We start from the raw sequence: 16,770 nt of genomic DNA, 5'->3' as shown, positions 1-16,770 counted from the left end.
ACTGCTTCCCTGGTGGAGCAGTGGGTAAGAATCCGCCTGCCGATGAAGGAGACACAGGTTCGAGCCCTGGTCCAGGAAGATCCCACATGCCGCGGAGCAGCTAAGCCCGTGCGCCACAACTACTGAGCCTGTGCTCTAGAGCCTGTGAGCCACAACTACTGAGCCTGCGTGCTACAATGACTGAAGCCCGTGCGCCTAGAGCCCATGCTCCGCCACGAGAGAAGCCACTGCAATGAGAAGCCCGCGCACCGCAACGAAGCATAGCCCCCGCTCGCCGCAACTAGAGAAAGCCCGTGCGCAGCAACGAAGACCCAACACAGCCAAAAAAAAAAAAAAAAAAAGGCTGCCAGCTACCAAGAGAGCCCAGCCACATGCCTGGTCCAGCTCTGATGCAAGAACCCAGGAAGGCAAATCCCGGCTTGTCATCCATGGGCAGCACCCTGGAGCCAGTGGTCTGTGGGTGGAGGTGGGAGGAGAGGAGAGTCCCTCACTCAGCCCTTCCACCACCAGCTTCTGGAGCAGCAGAGAAAGCAGGCGCTGCCCTCAGGGAGCCCCAGTCTGAGGAGGAGAGCTATGACCCTATCTCTCAGGGAACCCCCAGACTAATGGAAGAAATAGGGTCCTTTCTCTTTGGGGAACTCTGATGCTGGTGAGACCAAGACATCTCCCAGACACAGAGACTGAATCATGTACAAAGCCTAATTATCTACTAAAGGAAGTGGAGAGAGAACAAACCGAGTACAAAGGAGTTGAGGGAGGCCCTTAAGAAGTAGTGCCCCACCCTTCCTGTCCTGGGCTCCTGTGCAGACATTCCAAGTGCAACCCTGAATGAGGGGTGTCAGTATCAAAACCAGGAGAACCCAGGCAGCTTCTTCCAAGTACCTCCCCCATTAGACTATGGGGAGTTCCAACCAGAAACAGTTTCCTCTCGTTTCTCTGGGGTCCTGTTATCAGTAACCTCGGTTGCCTGTAAGGCATGATTTCCCAAACCAGGAAGGCAGAAAACCAAGCAGACAGAGCAAGGCATCTTAGCTGCCAAAGCGCATGCCACCACAAGTCCACTGGCTCGTTCAACAAACATTTATTGAGTTACTACTACATACCAGGTGCTGCAGATTCAAAGATGAGGAAATTGTGGTGCCCATCCTTGGAAGACCTGACAGTTAGTGATGACAGCCCGGGCGACAGAGGTGTGCGCAGGGGCCACGTGAGCCCAAAAGGGACATCTAAAGCAAAGGTTCAGATACTTTGTTCACAGGAGCACTCACTCAGAACCCATTTATTTTGCCTATGTTTTAAAATCTTATTCTACATAGAGTTCTAATAATTTTGGAACTATGGTTTCCTTGATACAACAGGTTAGAAGCAGTATATTTGAAGTAGGAGAAAAGTTCACTACAGATAGAATAATAGCAGGGAGTATCAACAGCCTGAGAGCAGGGAGAGACCTTCCTAAAAGTATTTTTAAGAACTCAAAAAGCAATGCAGTAGGGCCCTGTAATGTCTTCTTTTTTTAAATTTATTTTATTGAACTATAGTTGACTTACAATGTTTTGATAGTTTCTGGTGTACAGCAAAGTGATTCAGTTATACATGTATATACATTCTTTTTAGTTTTTTAATATTTATTTATTTATTTGTTTGGCTGTGCCGGGTCTTAGTTGCGGGATCTTTTTAGTTGCAGCATGCAGGATCTTTAGTTGTGGCATGCAAACTCTTAGTTGCGGCATGTAGGATCTAGTTCGCTGACCAGGGATCAAAGCCTGGCCCCCTGCATTGGGAGCACGGAGTCTTAGCCACTGGACCACCAAGGAAGTACCTACATTGTTTTCCATATTCTTGGCCATTATGGTTTATCACAGGATATTGAATACAGTTTCCTGTGCTATACAGTAGGACCTTGTTGTTTATCTATTTTATATATAATAGTCTGCATCTGCTAATCCCAAACTCCTGATGCATCTCTCCCCCACCCCTCCTCCTCCTTGGCAACCACAAGTCTGTTCTCTATGTCTGTGAGTCTGTTTTTATTTTGGAGATAAGTTCGTTTGTGTAATATTTTAGATTCCACATATAAGTGATATCATATGATATTTGTCTTTCTCTTTCTGACTTAGTACAATAATCTCTAGGTCCATCCATGTTGCTGCAAATGGCATTATTTCATTTCATTCTTTTTTATGGCTGAGTAGTATTCCACTGTATATATGTACCACATCTTCTTTATCCATTCATCTATTGATGGACATTGAGGTTGTTTCCATGTCTTGGCTATTGTAAATAGTGCTGCAATAAACATTGGGGTTCATGTATCTCTTCAAATTACAGTTTTCTTCAGGTATTTGCCCAGGAGTGGGATTGCTGGATCATATGGGAACTCTATTTTTAGTTTTTTGATGAACTCCGTACTGTTTTCCATAGTGGCTGCACCAATTTACATGTAGTGTCTTCTAAATGACCCTGTGTGGACAAATTATTCTCCCCGCCTCTAAGGGGCCTATGGATGTTGGCAAAATGCATACTATTAATCTCACTGACTTTGAGTTACCTGCAAAAGAGGTCAAATCTTGGAGTGTCCACTTTCAGGGACAGGGAGCCCGTGATGCATTTGAGAAAGTTTCCCTCCTATGAGGGCAGAAGTAAATAATGCAGAAGGACTATTGGAAAAATGCTTGTTCTACCAGGGCTGCCTCCTTGTTCCTTCCTCCATGGGACCAAGATCTGCCCTGAGGCTGTGCAGAGCAGCCCAGTCTCTCCTGGAAACGACAGCCCTTTGAATGGGTGAAGATGGCTCTCCAGCACCTGATTCAGCACATCATGGCCCTTCTCTGTTCTTGTCTCTCTGTCCCCAATTAATGTCCCACAATCACCACCACACCCACACACCTGCCTCAGGTCCCTGGAAAATCCAGCTTATCTCCTCCCAGTCACAATACTCATTTCTGCACTTATGATGATTACTCTCTTCCTGTTTTAGAATGTTTAAAAAAAAAACAAAAGGGCTTCCCTGGTGGCGCAGTGGTTGAGAGTCCACCTGCCGATGCAGGGGACACGGGTTCGTGCCCCAGTCCGGGAAGATCCCACGTGCTGCAGAGTGGCTGGGCCCGTGAGCCATGGCCGCTGAGCCTGCGTGTCCAGAGCCTGTGCTCCGCAACGGGAGAGTCCACAACAGTGAGAGGCCCGCGTACCGAAAAACAAAACAAAACAAACAAACCAAAAAAACTCAAGTCCCCACACTAAAACTAATGTCTGAAGTCAGCACTCAATTTTTATTCATTTTAGGGGTCGGGGCAATTTATCATGCAGAGTCAAGCCATCAGGGAAGGTTCTCTCAAAGGATGTATGGGAACAAGCACAATGGCATGGTGTCTGTCCTGGAGAACCAAGAAAAGACTCCAAGATCACCAAGACTGCAGTCGTAGGGCTCCTGGTGAATATCTCTGTCACAGTCAGCAGCAAATGTCAAAATTCCATGGACATCCAAAACTTCAGCATTGTGAATGATCTGGAAAACCTAAGAAGGGGTGAGCTGCTGAGTGAGGTGGGGAGGCAGGTTGAGGCTGCCAGGCCAGCCAAGGGGGCTGGCACCAAGGGGCATGCCCCCACCCAGGGGGGTTCAGGCTATCAGAGATGGCAGGGGTCTTCACTTTACAAAAAGGCCCAGAGAGGGATGGTGAGTTGTCCAATGTCACACAGGGAGTCAGGGAAGAAGCAAGACTAGAACCCACAGGTCCCCTGTCCCTCTGAGACACACACACACACACACACACACACACACACACACACGCTTCCTTCCAAGGGAATGGGCTGAGGGAAGGGTAGACCTAGGGGTGCCACTGAGGGAGCTGGACATGGATCAGAAGAGAGCCTCACCCACTCAGAGCCAGCTCCACCCCCGCAGCACAAGAAGCTAAGAAGCTTCAGGAGCATGGGGAAAACCTGTCTGTACGTGGTGACCGAGGCTGTGAGATGCTGAGGGAAGCCACCCTGGAGGAGGGGAGCGAGACTGGAGGGGCCATTCCATCCCCCTCCTCACTGCTGCTGGATTCAGAGTTGGGAACCTCCAAGATGCTTTCCATGCCCCACCCCATCCATACACACGCTTGCCCCCACTCCTTCCCTCCCACAGCCCTTGAATCTCCCCTGCATCCTTGCCCATCATTAGGGCATCCTAATGTACCTCTCTCCCGTCCATACCTGCCTCTCATCCAGTTCCCCTAATAATGGCGTCTTCATCTTTTATAATACCGCTCTTCTCTTTTCTAAGGATTTTTCCATCTATTATTTCACATGAGATAGGTAGGCTACTTGCTATTGCAATCCCCATCTCACATGTTTAGGAAACTACCTCGGAAAAGTCCATTGGCTCACCAGCTACTCAGTGGGCAATCTGTGAGCAAACCCCAGGCTTTAAGACTCCAGCCGGTGCTTTTCGCTCACAGCTCCAGCCCCTGCCAGAGTTCTCACCTCCCTCTGCCAAGTTCCCCTCTCTTCATTTCTCTTCCATCTTCCGCCACCACCACCTGCCCCTTGACGATCTGTCTTTCCCCAGGGCTCTCTCAGTCCCAACACCACCATCAGCCTACCCCAAGCAGTAGTCACTGGGTAGAGCAGGGGGGTGCCCTGGATGGGAGCCGGGTGAATGTGAAGGAGAGGAGGGGAGGCAGACAGCCCAGGGTTGGTCCCCCAGTCTCAGGGCTGAAATCTGGGCAGTGGGGGTCTTCCATTCCTCTTTAGGCTCTGACCCCCAAACCAACTGATGACCCCAGCCCCTTCCAACACTTTCTGTGCAGCTCCCTAAAGCATACACCTCTCACCACTCCTCCCCTCTCGGAGACCACACTATGTGGGTGTGTGTGGTGAGGCGAGCTGGCCAGGAAAGGCAAGGAGGAGTTGGGAGTCAGTGACAGCCAGTGCCCCATTTCTGAGCCCTCACAGACATCCTCCCGTTCAAGGACCAGAACCTGAAGCTGTTCCCCTCCGAAGGTGAGAGAAGCTGAAGGACTCTTCTTCCCTCCACATCCCATAATGTGATGGGGGCTGGGGAAGGGTGGACAAAGTCTCAGAAGGCGAGAGGGACACAAAGATCCCCCTTCTCCAGCAAAGGAAAGAAACCGGTCAAGTGAGGAATTCAAGCCCAGAGCCCTTTCTCAAAACCCTGGGGTGGTGGTGGGTGGGATGCAGAGGGGTCTGTCAGGATGCAGTGAGGACAGGCATCCCAGCCACGGGTTTCCTGGGCCTTTAAGTGCATCCTCCCCCTGCCCCAGGCTCCACCAGGCTCTTCTAGGCAGGATGAGGCTGAACCCACCCGGGGCTGCACCAGCGGTCAGGAGGACGCCTCTTCCTTTAGGGCTCTCAGTCCTTCTTCAGTCACAGTCACCCGTGGAGTCCCTTTCCCCTCTGCAGGGTCCTGAACGTCCATCAAAAAATACTGTAAGGAGCTGAGCTCCCCCGTCACCCCACACCAGACCCTGCCCTGATCCTCTTTCCCTGGGGAGGGGCACTTGAGGGAGACACAGGACACCAAGCCTCAGAAGGGGGCCTCTGTGCCTGGGGGTGGCGGGACCCTCTGGGTGAAGTTATGTGAAGGCAGACGGAGCAAAGTAGGGTCCTAGTCACCACTGTCCTGTCCTCATAGCTCTGTCTGGGCCTGAGCCGGTCCCCCGGGAGCCCACGAGGTTTCGGGAGCCACAGGCTTAGGTGGAGGAAGAGCTGCTGGTGCTGAAGGGCCTGACCCGGAACAGCAGATCGCCGGGCTGAGGGAGGGATTGGCGCTGCTGGGCCAGGGGCGGAGGCTGCAGGAGCTGTGGGACACGGCGGGGGCGGGGCTGGGGTTCCTGGGGGCGGGGCCGGGACGGAGTGGGCGGGATTGCGGGAGGCTGGGGGCGGGGTGATGAGGGAGTTCCGAAGCACGCTGGAGTGGTGACTGCGGGACTGAGGGGGCGAGAGGCGGGGCTTAAACGGCTGGCGGGGGTCCCTGGGAGCGGGGCTAAACTGGTGATGGCTAGACTGTCCGCCGCGGGGGCGGGGCCGGATGGTGAAGGCGGGACTACGGGAGCGAGGGGAGGGGCTTAACATGGCTGGGGGCGGGAGTGGGCGGCCTGGGGCGGGGCTACGGGTTGCTGGGGCCAGATGCAGGTTGGATGGGCCGTGACTGGCCTCCTTCAGGGATATCTCAGCCAGCACGTCCGCTCAAGGGAGGATTCTTTATGCTAAGGGAGAGACTAGGCTCCTGCCCTGAGGGAATCCTCACTCTGAGTGGGGAGACCTGCTCCCTCTCCCTCGGGGAGCTCTCTGTCTCACTAACTGCAGGAGTATCTAGCTGATCACTTCCCATCTCTCTGCCAGGTGGATGGGGCCCTGGATTTTAACAAGCCAGAGGTTCTGGGAGTCCGAGGGGCGGGCCCGGTTACTCAGTCCTCGAATGACTACAGGAGACTTCTAGCAAACTCCGTTCCATACTGGCTGGATACATCCTCTACGTGCTGGAAGTTCTGAGTGATGAGGGTCGGGAGCGGGGATGGGGTCAGTCTCCGATGTGACTGATGGGCCTACTGGGTTGGGCCCAATTGCACCAAGAAGGACCTGCAACGTAATTTACAAGTCCCACTGCAAAATGAAAAATACAGGGCTCCTTGTTTAAAATTTATTAAGAAGTATTCAAAATGACAACAGCAGAGCATTAAACCAAGCATGGGACCCAGTGCAACTGAATAGATTGCGTGCCCATCAAGCCAGCTGTGGTACCAGCTACAAAGCAGAGTGTCTCAGGGTCCAAACCCAGGTGTCACCTCCGAGGAAAAGGCAAGAAGTGCAAGCCCTTCTACCCCACCCACCCACCCACTTTTCCTAAAAGAAAGGGGAATATATCCTCTTAGGAATCTTCTCTTATCCTCTCCTGGAGGGGATTGAATCTGCTGTCCCCCAACACACACACACCCCAACTACCAGAGCTGCCTTACAATCCGCTGCCCACCAGAGGGAGAGACTGTGCCCCTGTCCCTCACGTGGTCTCTACTCCTTTACCCTCTGCAGAGCTGAGCAAGGAGGAACAGCAGCTACTAGCCATGTCCATGGAGAAAGTGTTCCTTCCCCAACAGACAGAGCTGGTGAGGATCTGAGGGTCGCAAGATGGGTGTCAGGGATGACAACTAGGGTAAAATTGAATGCTAGAAACGATGTGGGAGCACATCCAGCTCCACTCCCTCTCTCACTGATGAGCACTCTGGACCAGAGAGCAGAAGGTACTTCTCCGGGGCCACACAGCAGGCTCTTGGCAGAGCTCTCTACAGAACTCAGGTTTCCAAATTCTTAACCCATGCCTATTTTTCCTCTGCTCTAGCACTAATGGGCAGAAGGGGTCAAGGATGGGGGCAGGGGCTGAAATTTAAAATTTTACTGCAGGGACTTCCCTGGTGGTCCAGTGGGTAAGACTCCATGCTCCCATTGCAGGGCACCTGTGTTCCATCCCTGGTTGGGGAACTAGATCCCACATGCACGCCGCAACTAAGAAGCCCACATGCAGCAACAAAGATCCCACGTGGGGGCTTCCCTGGTGGCGCAGTGGTTGAGAATCTGCCTGCCAACGCAGGGGACACGGGTTCGAGCCCTGGTCTGGGAAGATCCCACATGCTGTGGAGCGACTGGGCCCATGAGCCACAACTACTGAGCCTGCGCGTCTGGAGCCTGTGCTCCGCAACAAGAGAGGCCGCGACAGTGAGAGGCCCGCGCACCGCGATGAAGAGGGGCCCCCGCTCACCGCAACTAGAGAAAGCCCTCGCACAGAAACGAAGACCCAACACAGCCAAAAATAAATTATTTATTTATTTTAAAAAAAACAAAAACAGGAAAAGATCCCACGTGCCGCAACTAAGACCTGGCACAGCCTAAATAAATAATCTTAAAATAAAATAAAATTTTACTGCGGACCACCTCTGAAGTTGGTAGCTCCCCAAATGCAAAGCACCTTGTAATGTTTATTCTCTACTGTGCAGGTGGTGATCATCCTGGACCAAGTTTTCCAGGGGGATGCAGTGCTCTTCTGTCTTCACTTCAAGCTACTCAGGGGCTTTTAGGGTGAGGAGCTGAAGGTCACCCAGCCCTAGTCGGACTCTGCAGCCTTGACATACAAGGGGATGGACACCATTATACCCGGGACCCCAATGCCTTGTCACCATTCTGCGCCCTCCATGCCATCCTCGCCGTATTTCAGGTGTGGCCAACAACACCTGGCTTTCCCCAACCAGAACTGGGGAAAACAGAGTGGGGCTTGGCGCAGGCCTGGAGGAGCTAGTGAAATGGAGAGGAGCTTCGACTCCAAGTTCTCCTGGAAGCAGAGCTTCAAAGGCTCCATCTGGGACCCAGTCTCTTCAACAAGGATCTGGGACCTCTGTCCCATCACGAGGGCCTAGCAGTCCCAGCTGAGGAGGAAAGCTTCTCTTTCATCAGCTGTGAGTGGACAGGAGCTCCAGCACCTGGCGCAGCTGCCTCTTCAGCCTGACTAGGGGTAGGGGGCCTGGCAGCAGAGGGCTAGGGGCAGCGAGGGCTGGCACCTTGTAGTTTGACCTTGAGTTTGACGTACTTCTTCAGTGATTCAGCACAACTTTGAGTAAGTGTCACAAGCCACTGACCAGTGTCTGCTCAGCCAGGACTTTGGAGATGTCTTTGGCTCTAAAGCAGGTTTAGAATTTAGGAAGAACATTTTTTTAGGGGATAAGAAAAGAGTCTGGGGGTTTTACTCCATTCAGAAAAGAAGTATAGTTTATTTATGGAAGTATAACTCACAATCGGCAATCTGCACCCCAAAACTTCCAACCTCCCATGAGAGATATAATTTTTTTTTTTTGGCCTCGCATGGGGGATCTTAGTTCCCCGACCAGGGATCGAACCCGCTCCCCATGCTGTGGAAGCACAGAATCTTATCCACTGGACCGCCAGGGAAGTCCCCCGTGAGAAATATAAAACGCAACGCCCTCACAGCACATTCTTCCTGCTTCTCCACCACTCCAGCCTGTCTTCATCCCTAGCTAGTCCACCTCCTTTTACTCAGCAAAGGTCTGGGAGTATGTCTGTGCAGGGGGTCCCTTCCCCCAAGTGCTCCAGGCTTCCCACACCCTACGAATTGGCTCTGTCTGCTACAGGCACGTTCCTTAAGCTCCTTCCTGCCCTCATAACTCCCAGGGTGTCAGCTTCTTCCCATTCTTGCCAGGATCAGTGCCTTCCACCCTCCTGAACTTCAGTAGCCTACCCCTCTCTCCTTCCTCTTTGGCCCCTTCCTGAGGAGAAAATTAAGAATAATAAAGAAGAATAACCCGGCAGTCCAGTGGTTAAGAGTCCACACTTCAAATGCAGGGGGCACAGGTTCGATCCCTGGTCGGGGAACTAGGATAACACATGCCACGCAGCGTGGCCAAAAAATAAAATAAAATAAAATCTACAACAGAAGGAAACCCCATCCCACCCCCCAAAAGAAGAAAAAAAACTGTAAAAAAAAAAAAAAAGGAGATTAAAGAAGAAAATGGGTAAGTAAATAATGCCCCATCCCAATGTCTGTGTCTGTCTTCAGAGTCTGCAGTGTACTCTGTGGGTCAGCGTCTTAGAGAACAGGTGGCTGGGGCTTCCTCCCCTAAGTCGATTCCCTTGCCTGACCCCCATCTCCTAGCAACCACCCACAAATCACGAGATTGGAGCAAAACTCGGGGATGATTATCGCCCATTACCTCCCTTAACTGACCACCAGAGGGAGATACAGAGCAAAGCCTGTTGCCTGCATCAGCATCATGCCCTACCCAGGCTCCTGTTTCAATAAATCACTATTAATTGACCTGAAGAGTACTTACACATTAATCCAACTTAAATTTCCTCCAACACAATTTGAATTGTGTCCCAGATTCCCCCGAACATAAACAAGGACTCTGAGGAAAAGAAGTCTCTGGACCCTAAAGTGATTCTGTGGCCTATCCCTAAGGACTTTACTGAAGGTTTTCTTGAGGAGCTGGTGTTGAATGGGGTAGAGGGTGACAAAAAGACAGGATATGCTGGGTGGGAGGAACAGCACTGGGACAAGCCTGGCATGGATGTTTTTATTCCAAAAGCACAAGACCTTCCAACCTGACTGACCTCACAAGCCCTTATTTCTCCTCTGTGCCTTGAACCCTCAAAGGCTCCTGCTTGGAACACCATCATGCAGTTGGGGGGATGGTGCGAGGGGGTGAAGGTGGGGTGGGAGCAGGACAAGGAGAATAAGGACAGGCCTGGTAGAGTTCAGAGGGAATGGAGGAGGGCAAGAGAAATAAAGGAGCAAGATTTCTAGGTCAGAGGAGAGAAAGCTGGCTTGATGGACTTTCTGGGTCCTCAGGAAGAACAGAAACAGGTGTGACTTTTTTTTTTTAATATTTATTTATTTATTCTTGGCTGTGTTGGGTCTTTTTTTAAAATAAATTTTTTTTTTTTTTTGGCTGCATTGGGTCTTTGTTGCTGCACGCGGGCTTTCTCTAATTTCAGCGAGCGGGGGCTACTCTTCGTTGCAGTGTGCGGGCTTCTCATTGCGGTGGCTTCTCTTGTTGTGGAGCACAGGCTCTGGGCACGTGGGCTCTAGAGATCAGGCTCAGTAGTTGTGGCGCACAGGCTTAGTTGCTCCGCGGCACGTGGGATCTTCCCGGACCAGGGCTCGAACCCATGTCCGGGCAGACTCTTAACCACTGTGCCATCAGGGAAGCCCCTGTGTCGTGTCTTAGTTGTGGAACACAGGATCTTTTTGTTGCGGCACTCGGGCTCTCTCGTTGAGGTGCGTGAACTCAGTAGTTGTGGCACTCAAGCTTAGTTGCCCTGTGGCATGTGGGATCTTATGTCCCTGACCAGGGATGAAGCCCTCATCCCCTGTGTTGGAAGGCGGATTCTTAACCAGTGGACCACCAGGGAAGTCCCAGGTGTGACTTCTTGAAATCACTATTCTCCAAGTCTTTGGAGGATGAGCTGAACTGGAAACCTTGGCTTGCAGTCAGTGGGAGGAAGATAGACACTAGGAAGAAACTCCCAAAAGTCTGGCTGAGGCAATGGTGGGCTGGGAAGAGGGTGGGGAGTGGAGCCGCCTTCTCTGGAGCTGATTAAAGGATGGGAGACTGTACAGCCCAGGACCACATGCTGGATTGCTGTCGTATCACATCAATGTGCTGCATAAGAGATACAGAGAGGAAGAGATGGAAATCCAGGAAGAACCAGGAAAAGAGAGATGGAAAGGTTATTACACAGACACACATTTCTGCATACATGTGCAATTGTGACAGGAACTGCGTGACTAATGGCAGCCTTCCCCCACGCCCAATCTCCCATCCCATCGCCTAAGGAGAAGGGATGTTTGTTGAAGGTAATGGTTAGAGATGTCCAAGGAGGAGGTATTAGATAGCTGAACAAGACAAGCCCAGGGTGGATGGGAAGGGAAGTGAACCAAAAGATGGGGGCAGGGACCAGAGGCCCAGCAGGGGCAAAGTCTTGTTTTGTTTCAAGACAGGGGATAGAGATTTGGGAGCAGCTGTCATACTGAATGAGACTTTGGGGACAGAGGAGGAACAGTCAAGTTTTTAGGACTTTTGCTGTGTGTTATGTGATCTAATCTCCCCCATTCACCACCAGCCCCTCAAGAAAACCTCCAGTAAAGACCTTGGGACTTCCCTGGCGGTCCAGTTGTTGAGTCCGCGCTTCCAATGCAGGGGGCGCGGTTTTGATCCCTGGTCAGGGAACTAAGATCCCGCATGCTGCGCAGTGCAGCCAAAATAAAGAAGTCCTAACTGACTGTTCATAGCCTTCAAGGTCACATTTCATTTTTGACGGGTGATACCGAGGAGACCCTAAAGGTGAGTGTATGAAGGCTCAGTGGTATTCAGGTTATACATACGGATGCGCAGACACACATCCCAACACCACAGGAGCCTTGCTTGTAAATGTCTTGGTTTGTCATCTAGAGATGTAAAGTCCCCTTTAAAATTCCTTCCAGGCAGGGATTTAAGATAAGAGCAAGACCTTGGTAGGGAGGGATAAATTAGGAGTTTGGGATTAGCAGATACAAACTACTATATATAAAATATATAAACAACAAGGTCTTACTGTATAGCACGGGGAACTATATTCAATATCCTGTAATAAACCATAATGGAAACGAATATGAAAAAGAATATGTACATATATGTATAACTGAATCACTTTGCTGTACACCTGAAACCAACACAACATTGTATTGGGTTGGCCAAAAAGATCATTTGGTTTTTTCTGTAAGATGGCTCTAGTAGTGCTTAGTTGTCTTTAACTTCATTCAAACAACTTTGTTAGGTTGTATTGTGACAGCTATCATATCAGCGTGCATTTAAAAAAAAATCAAAATTGGTGAATTTTTAGAATTATTTATTTATGGCTGCGTTGGGTCTTCATTGTTGCGCGCGGGCTTTCTCTAGTCGTGGCGGGTGGGGGCTTCTCTTGTTGTGGAGCACGGGCTCTAGGCACCCGGGCTTCAGTAGTTGTGGCACTTGGGCTCAGTAGTTGTGGCTTGCAGGCTCTAGAGCGCAGGTTCAGTAGTTGTGGCGCACGGGCTTAGTTGCTCCGCGGCATGTGGGATCTTCCCAGATCAGGGCTCGAACCTGTGTCCCCTACACTGGCAGGCGGATTCTTAATCACTGCGCCATCAGGGAAGTCCAAAATCGGTGAATTTTTGTGTGGCCATTTTAATATTGAAGATGGAAGGAAAAAAGCAACATTTTCTGAATATTATGCTTTATTATTTCAAGAAAGGTAAAAACGCAACTGAAATGCAAAAAAAGATTTGTGCAGTGTATGGAGAAGGTGTTGTGACTGATCGAACGTGTCAAAAGTGGTTTGCGGGGGCTTCCCTGGTGGCGCAGTGGTTGAGAGTCTGCCTGCCGATGCAGGGGACACGGGTTCGTGCCCCGGTCCGGGAAGATCCCACATGCCGCGGAGCGGCTGGGCCCGTGAGCCATGGCCGCTGAGCCTGCGCGTCCGGAGCCTGTGCTCCGCAACGGGAGAGGCCACAACAGTGAGAGGCCCGCGTACAGCAAAAAAAAAAAAAAAAAAAAAAAAAAAACAAAAAAAACGAGAGAGACCCTGGAAGTGGAGAAGCTGAGCTCAGAAGGGAAGAGCTCCCTGCTCAGCTCCCTCAGCAAACTCTTAGGGAAGAAAAAGGAGCTAGAAGACCTGGAGCTCGCGTTGAGGACCCAAGGGAAGGGTAGGAGATGCAGAAGAAGGAAGGCTTTTGGTGGAGCTGTGTGTGGCTATCTGACGGATCTGGCAGAAGGTGGGCAGTAGCTAGAGGAATCGACAGTGGATGCCTTCCCCAAGGCTGGTCAAGTGTTCCCCAGGCTGCCAGGGTCGCCACTGCTCCCCGTGTCCCTCTGGAGAAGGGCAAACAGTGCAGATTCCCCCGAAGCACATGCTCCCTCCTCATGGACAGAGGGTAGGCTCCCCCTCCGTTGGAAGGGGGCTGGACCTTTCCTTTCCAGAGTCCAGGGCTCAGACACCAAGGAACCCAGGAGTCCAACACTTTTCAGGGCTTGATACCTTGAAAAAGAAACAAGGAAATGGAGATAGTTAGCACATCTCAAGGGAATGCTGTGTGCCAGGCACTACGCCCTTTAACTGTGTTATCTTAAATAGTCACCCAACTTTCCCCACAGCTTGAAGGAGCTCTAGACAAGGGACATGAAGTAACCCTGGAGGCACTCCCAAAAGATGTCCTACTCTCAAAGGAGGCTATGGGTGCTCTCCTCTATTTCCTTGGAGCTCTAACAGGTAAGTGGGGAGTGAGGTCTTCATTTATATACCTATTCAGTGGTAGGAATGAGTCACTAAATGAATTTCCAGATGAATAAATGAATGAATGAATGAGTAAATAAGTAAATGTCAGGCAAATTATGCTACAGTTAAGTAGTTTATATCTACATTTTTATAAGTTGGTTTCATTCCTAAGGATTCATTTGGTCATCATAGCCTAGTCTTGCTAACAGAGGTTGGGAAATAACCCTAGTTTTATCCGCCATATATTTAAAACGTCTACATATATCTAAGCTCATCACGTTTATATCGATATCTGTTAGTTTTAATTCGAGGATAACATCTTCTGATCTTGCCCCTGAATTCTCTTCTTCCCTCTGCAAGAAACATTCCCCCACCTTGAAAAACTCTCTGGACCTTCATGTGTAAGCTGAGGTGTTTGTTCCTTCACCAAGCCTGCCCTCAAACACCAAGACCAAAGCAGACCCTCAGCTATGGCTCCTGTAACAGCCTGATTATAATTGCATGTTACTTTGTCTTCTCCACTAGACTGCAAGTTCCTTGAGTGAAGAGAGGATGATTTTTACCTAACACATCCAGCAAAGGTGCCTGGCCTAGAGCAGCATTCAACCATGGATGAATGTATGAATCAACAGATGCCAACATTCTGGAAATACACCCACTGGGAGCCTGTAGTCCCCTGTGCACCCACACATCTCTTTCTCTGCTTTTCTTCTCCAGAGCTAAGTGAAGCCCAACAGAAGCTGCTGGTGCAATCCATGGAGAAAAAGATCTTACCTTTGCAGCTAAAGCTGGTGAGAAAAAATGGCAGATGTCGGGAGAGTTTGCGAGGGAGTCAGCTAGAACCAGTGGAAAGATACAATTTCGCCTAATGACAGAACCATCCTCCAGGGCCTCTGTCTTATCCCAGGAGCTCATGCCCACTTCTCATTTCTCTCCATGTTTCTTCCTGTTTGCTATTTCACAATTAGAGGGAAAAGAGTGCCCTTCTGGGCAACTATCTGGGTTTTTCAACCTGATCCTAGTAGAAGAGACAGAAAACTCTGATTTGGTTTATTCCTAGCCAGGGGATGTGAGCAAATCTTAATGTCTCTGAGTCTGCCTCAATTCACTCCTCTGTCAAATGGGGCTAAAAACAAATTGCTGCTCATCATTCAGGGTTATTAAAAGGCCCAGACAGAGTTGTCATGTAATGTAACAAAAGGGGTTATAGTAAAAGAACGGTAGCCCTCTTCATGGTTTTTTTGAGTTAGGAAAAAGGAAGAGAGGTTTCTAGTTCTTCCTTTTCATACTACTTTGGTTCCTTCCAGGTGGAGAGCACAATGGAATGGAATTTCCTCCAGGATAAAGAGGGTGTTTTCCCCCTGCAGCCTTAGCTGCTTTCCTCTCTTGGGGAAGAGGAACTGACCCTCACAGAGGCCCTAGTGGGGCTGAGTGGCCTGGAAGTGCAGAGATCGGGCCCCCAGTACACATGGGACGCAGACACCCTTCCTCGCCTCTGTGCCCGTTACGTTGGCCTCTCCCTCCTGCAGCTACTGACCAAGGCGTCCTAAGTTGCCTTTTCCATTGGCTTCCTGCTCTCCTAAGGCCTTCCCTACTTTATTGTGCCCTGTCCTGACATGCAAGGGCGTTTGGGAGCCAGCAGGCTGAGGATGATGGAAACCTTAGCTGATTACCCAAGATAATCAATTTCCACTTGTCCAACTCTGTATGTCCCCCTGCCCCATGGCTCCACAACCCATCTGCTGATGCTTAAGTCCTCTAAAAGTGGACACACTCAAACTTTTAAAACTATAACCCATTTCAGCAAAACCAAAATTAAACAGTTTCCTAGCCCAACCCCTACCCCTTTAGAACCCCCTATCTAATCAAATATCTGAAGTCCTCTTTTTCTTTATACATTTTAGGTGTTCGTCCATTTGTTTCACTGTTCCACTGTGCTAAATATTTAGCAATGATTATAATCTATGGAGTGTGGCTATGGACGTTTTTCCCCCATATGATCCAAATCATAAGACTGAAAATGTTCTCTCACCTCAGGAAATGGTTTATCCAGTTGTAGATCATCTGGGTAAAACCCCTACCGCTTATGATTCCAAAAATCAAGCTTTACTGGAATTGATGAAAAAAATATTATTTCACCTTGGGTGAAATGTCTTTTGGTGTTTTTCTTTGAAGAACCTATCCTAAGGAAATTCTTAATTTGTGCCAGGAAAAAATAAATAAACATTATCATACTACATATAGATTACATGTACATGAATACTGTCATGTGGTCCTCAAACCACCTGGAAAATGCTTAGAGAAGAACTGTGAGGGTGTGGAATATGGAGTCTAGATTCTAAAGGCAAAAGATGGGACTTCCCTGGTGGTCCGGTGGGTAAGACTCCACGCTCCCAATGCTGGGGGCCCGGGTTCGATCTAAGATCCCGCAGGCTGTGCGGCGTGGCCAAAAAAAATAAAATAAAGTTTCTTTAAAAATGCAGATAAAAAAAAATGCAGATAATAAAAAAAATGCAGATAAGTAAAACTAAATAAATAAACGGTACCCAAGAATTAGACTGATGCAAAACTTTAAAAAGAAAGTGTGATATTATCTTCTCATTTCACCTTTCCTTCTTCTGCCCCCAATTAGTGTGGTTGTCATGTGGGTAGGTTTGGCATGTGGAAGGGCTAATACAGACATTCAGTGTCATAAAACTGCTGGTTCATACCAGCCTCCTCTGCCTAAAGCTGGGTTTTAACATCTTCCACCATTCTCTCTTAAAATAGTTTTATAGGTGGAATAACTTCTGCAAGGTTTTTGGCCCCAGGAGTCAGACTCTCCCCATTCTTAGCCACCCCCTACCCAGGCTACTTCCCTCACTCACCAAGAATTCATGACCCACTGACAAAAGCTTTGCGTTAAGCCATCCTCCCCCATTCTGGGGCATCTTCCAAGGCCTCGCTATATTGCTCAAGGACATACTGGGT

At 49.7% G+C, this 16,770-nt stretch overlaps 1 protein-coding gene across 1 annotated transcript; it reads left to right on the top strand.

Annotated features, from left to right (window-relative positions):
* Positions 1-3,928: 3,928 nt before the first annotated feature.
* Positions 3,929-15,350, top strand: GSDMA (gasdermin A; the record flags this gene model as incomplete). Its single annotated transcript, XM_082861579.1, is given in 9 exon segments — positions 3,929-3,964; positions 4,956-4,986; positions 7,036-7,109; positions 13,102-13,204; positions 13,207-13,211; positions 13,680-13,794; positions 14,518-14,591; positions 15,108-15,170; positions 15,174-15,350. Coding segments are annotated over 9 exon segments (678 nt in total).
* Between the last annotated feature and the right edge of the window lie 1,420 nt (positions 15,351-16,770).

This window comes from Leucopleurus acutus (assembly GCF_964270905.1).
Source record: "Leucopleurus acutus genome assembly, chromosome: 19".
In the NCBI taxonomy this organism is placed as follows: domain Eukaryota; kingdom Metazoa; phylum Chordata; class Mammalia; order Artiodactyla; family Delphinidae; genus Leucopleurus; species Leucopleurus acutus.
This window is presented reverse-complemented; position numbering and strand designations above follow the sequence as displayed.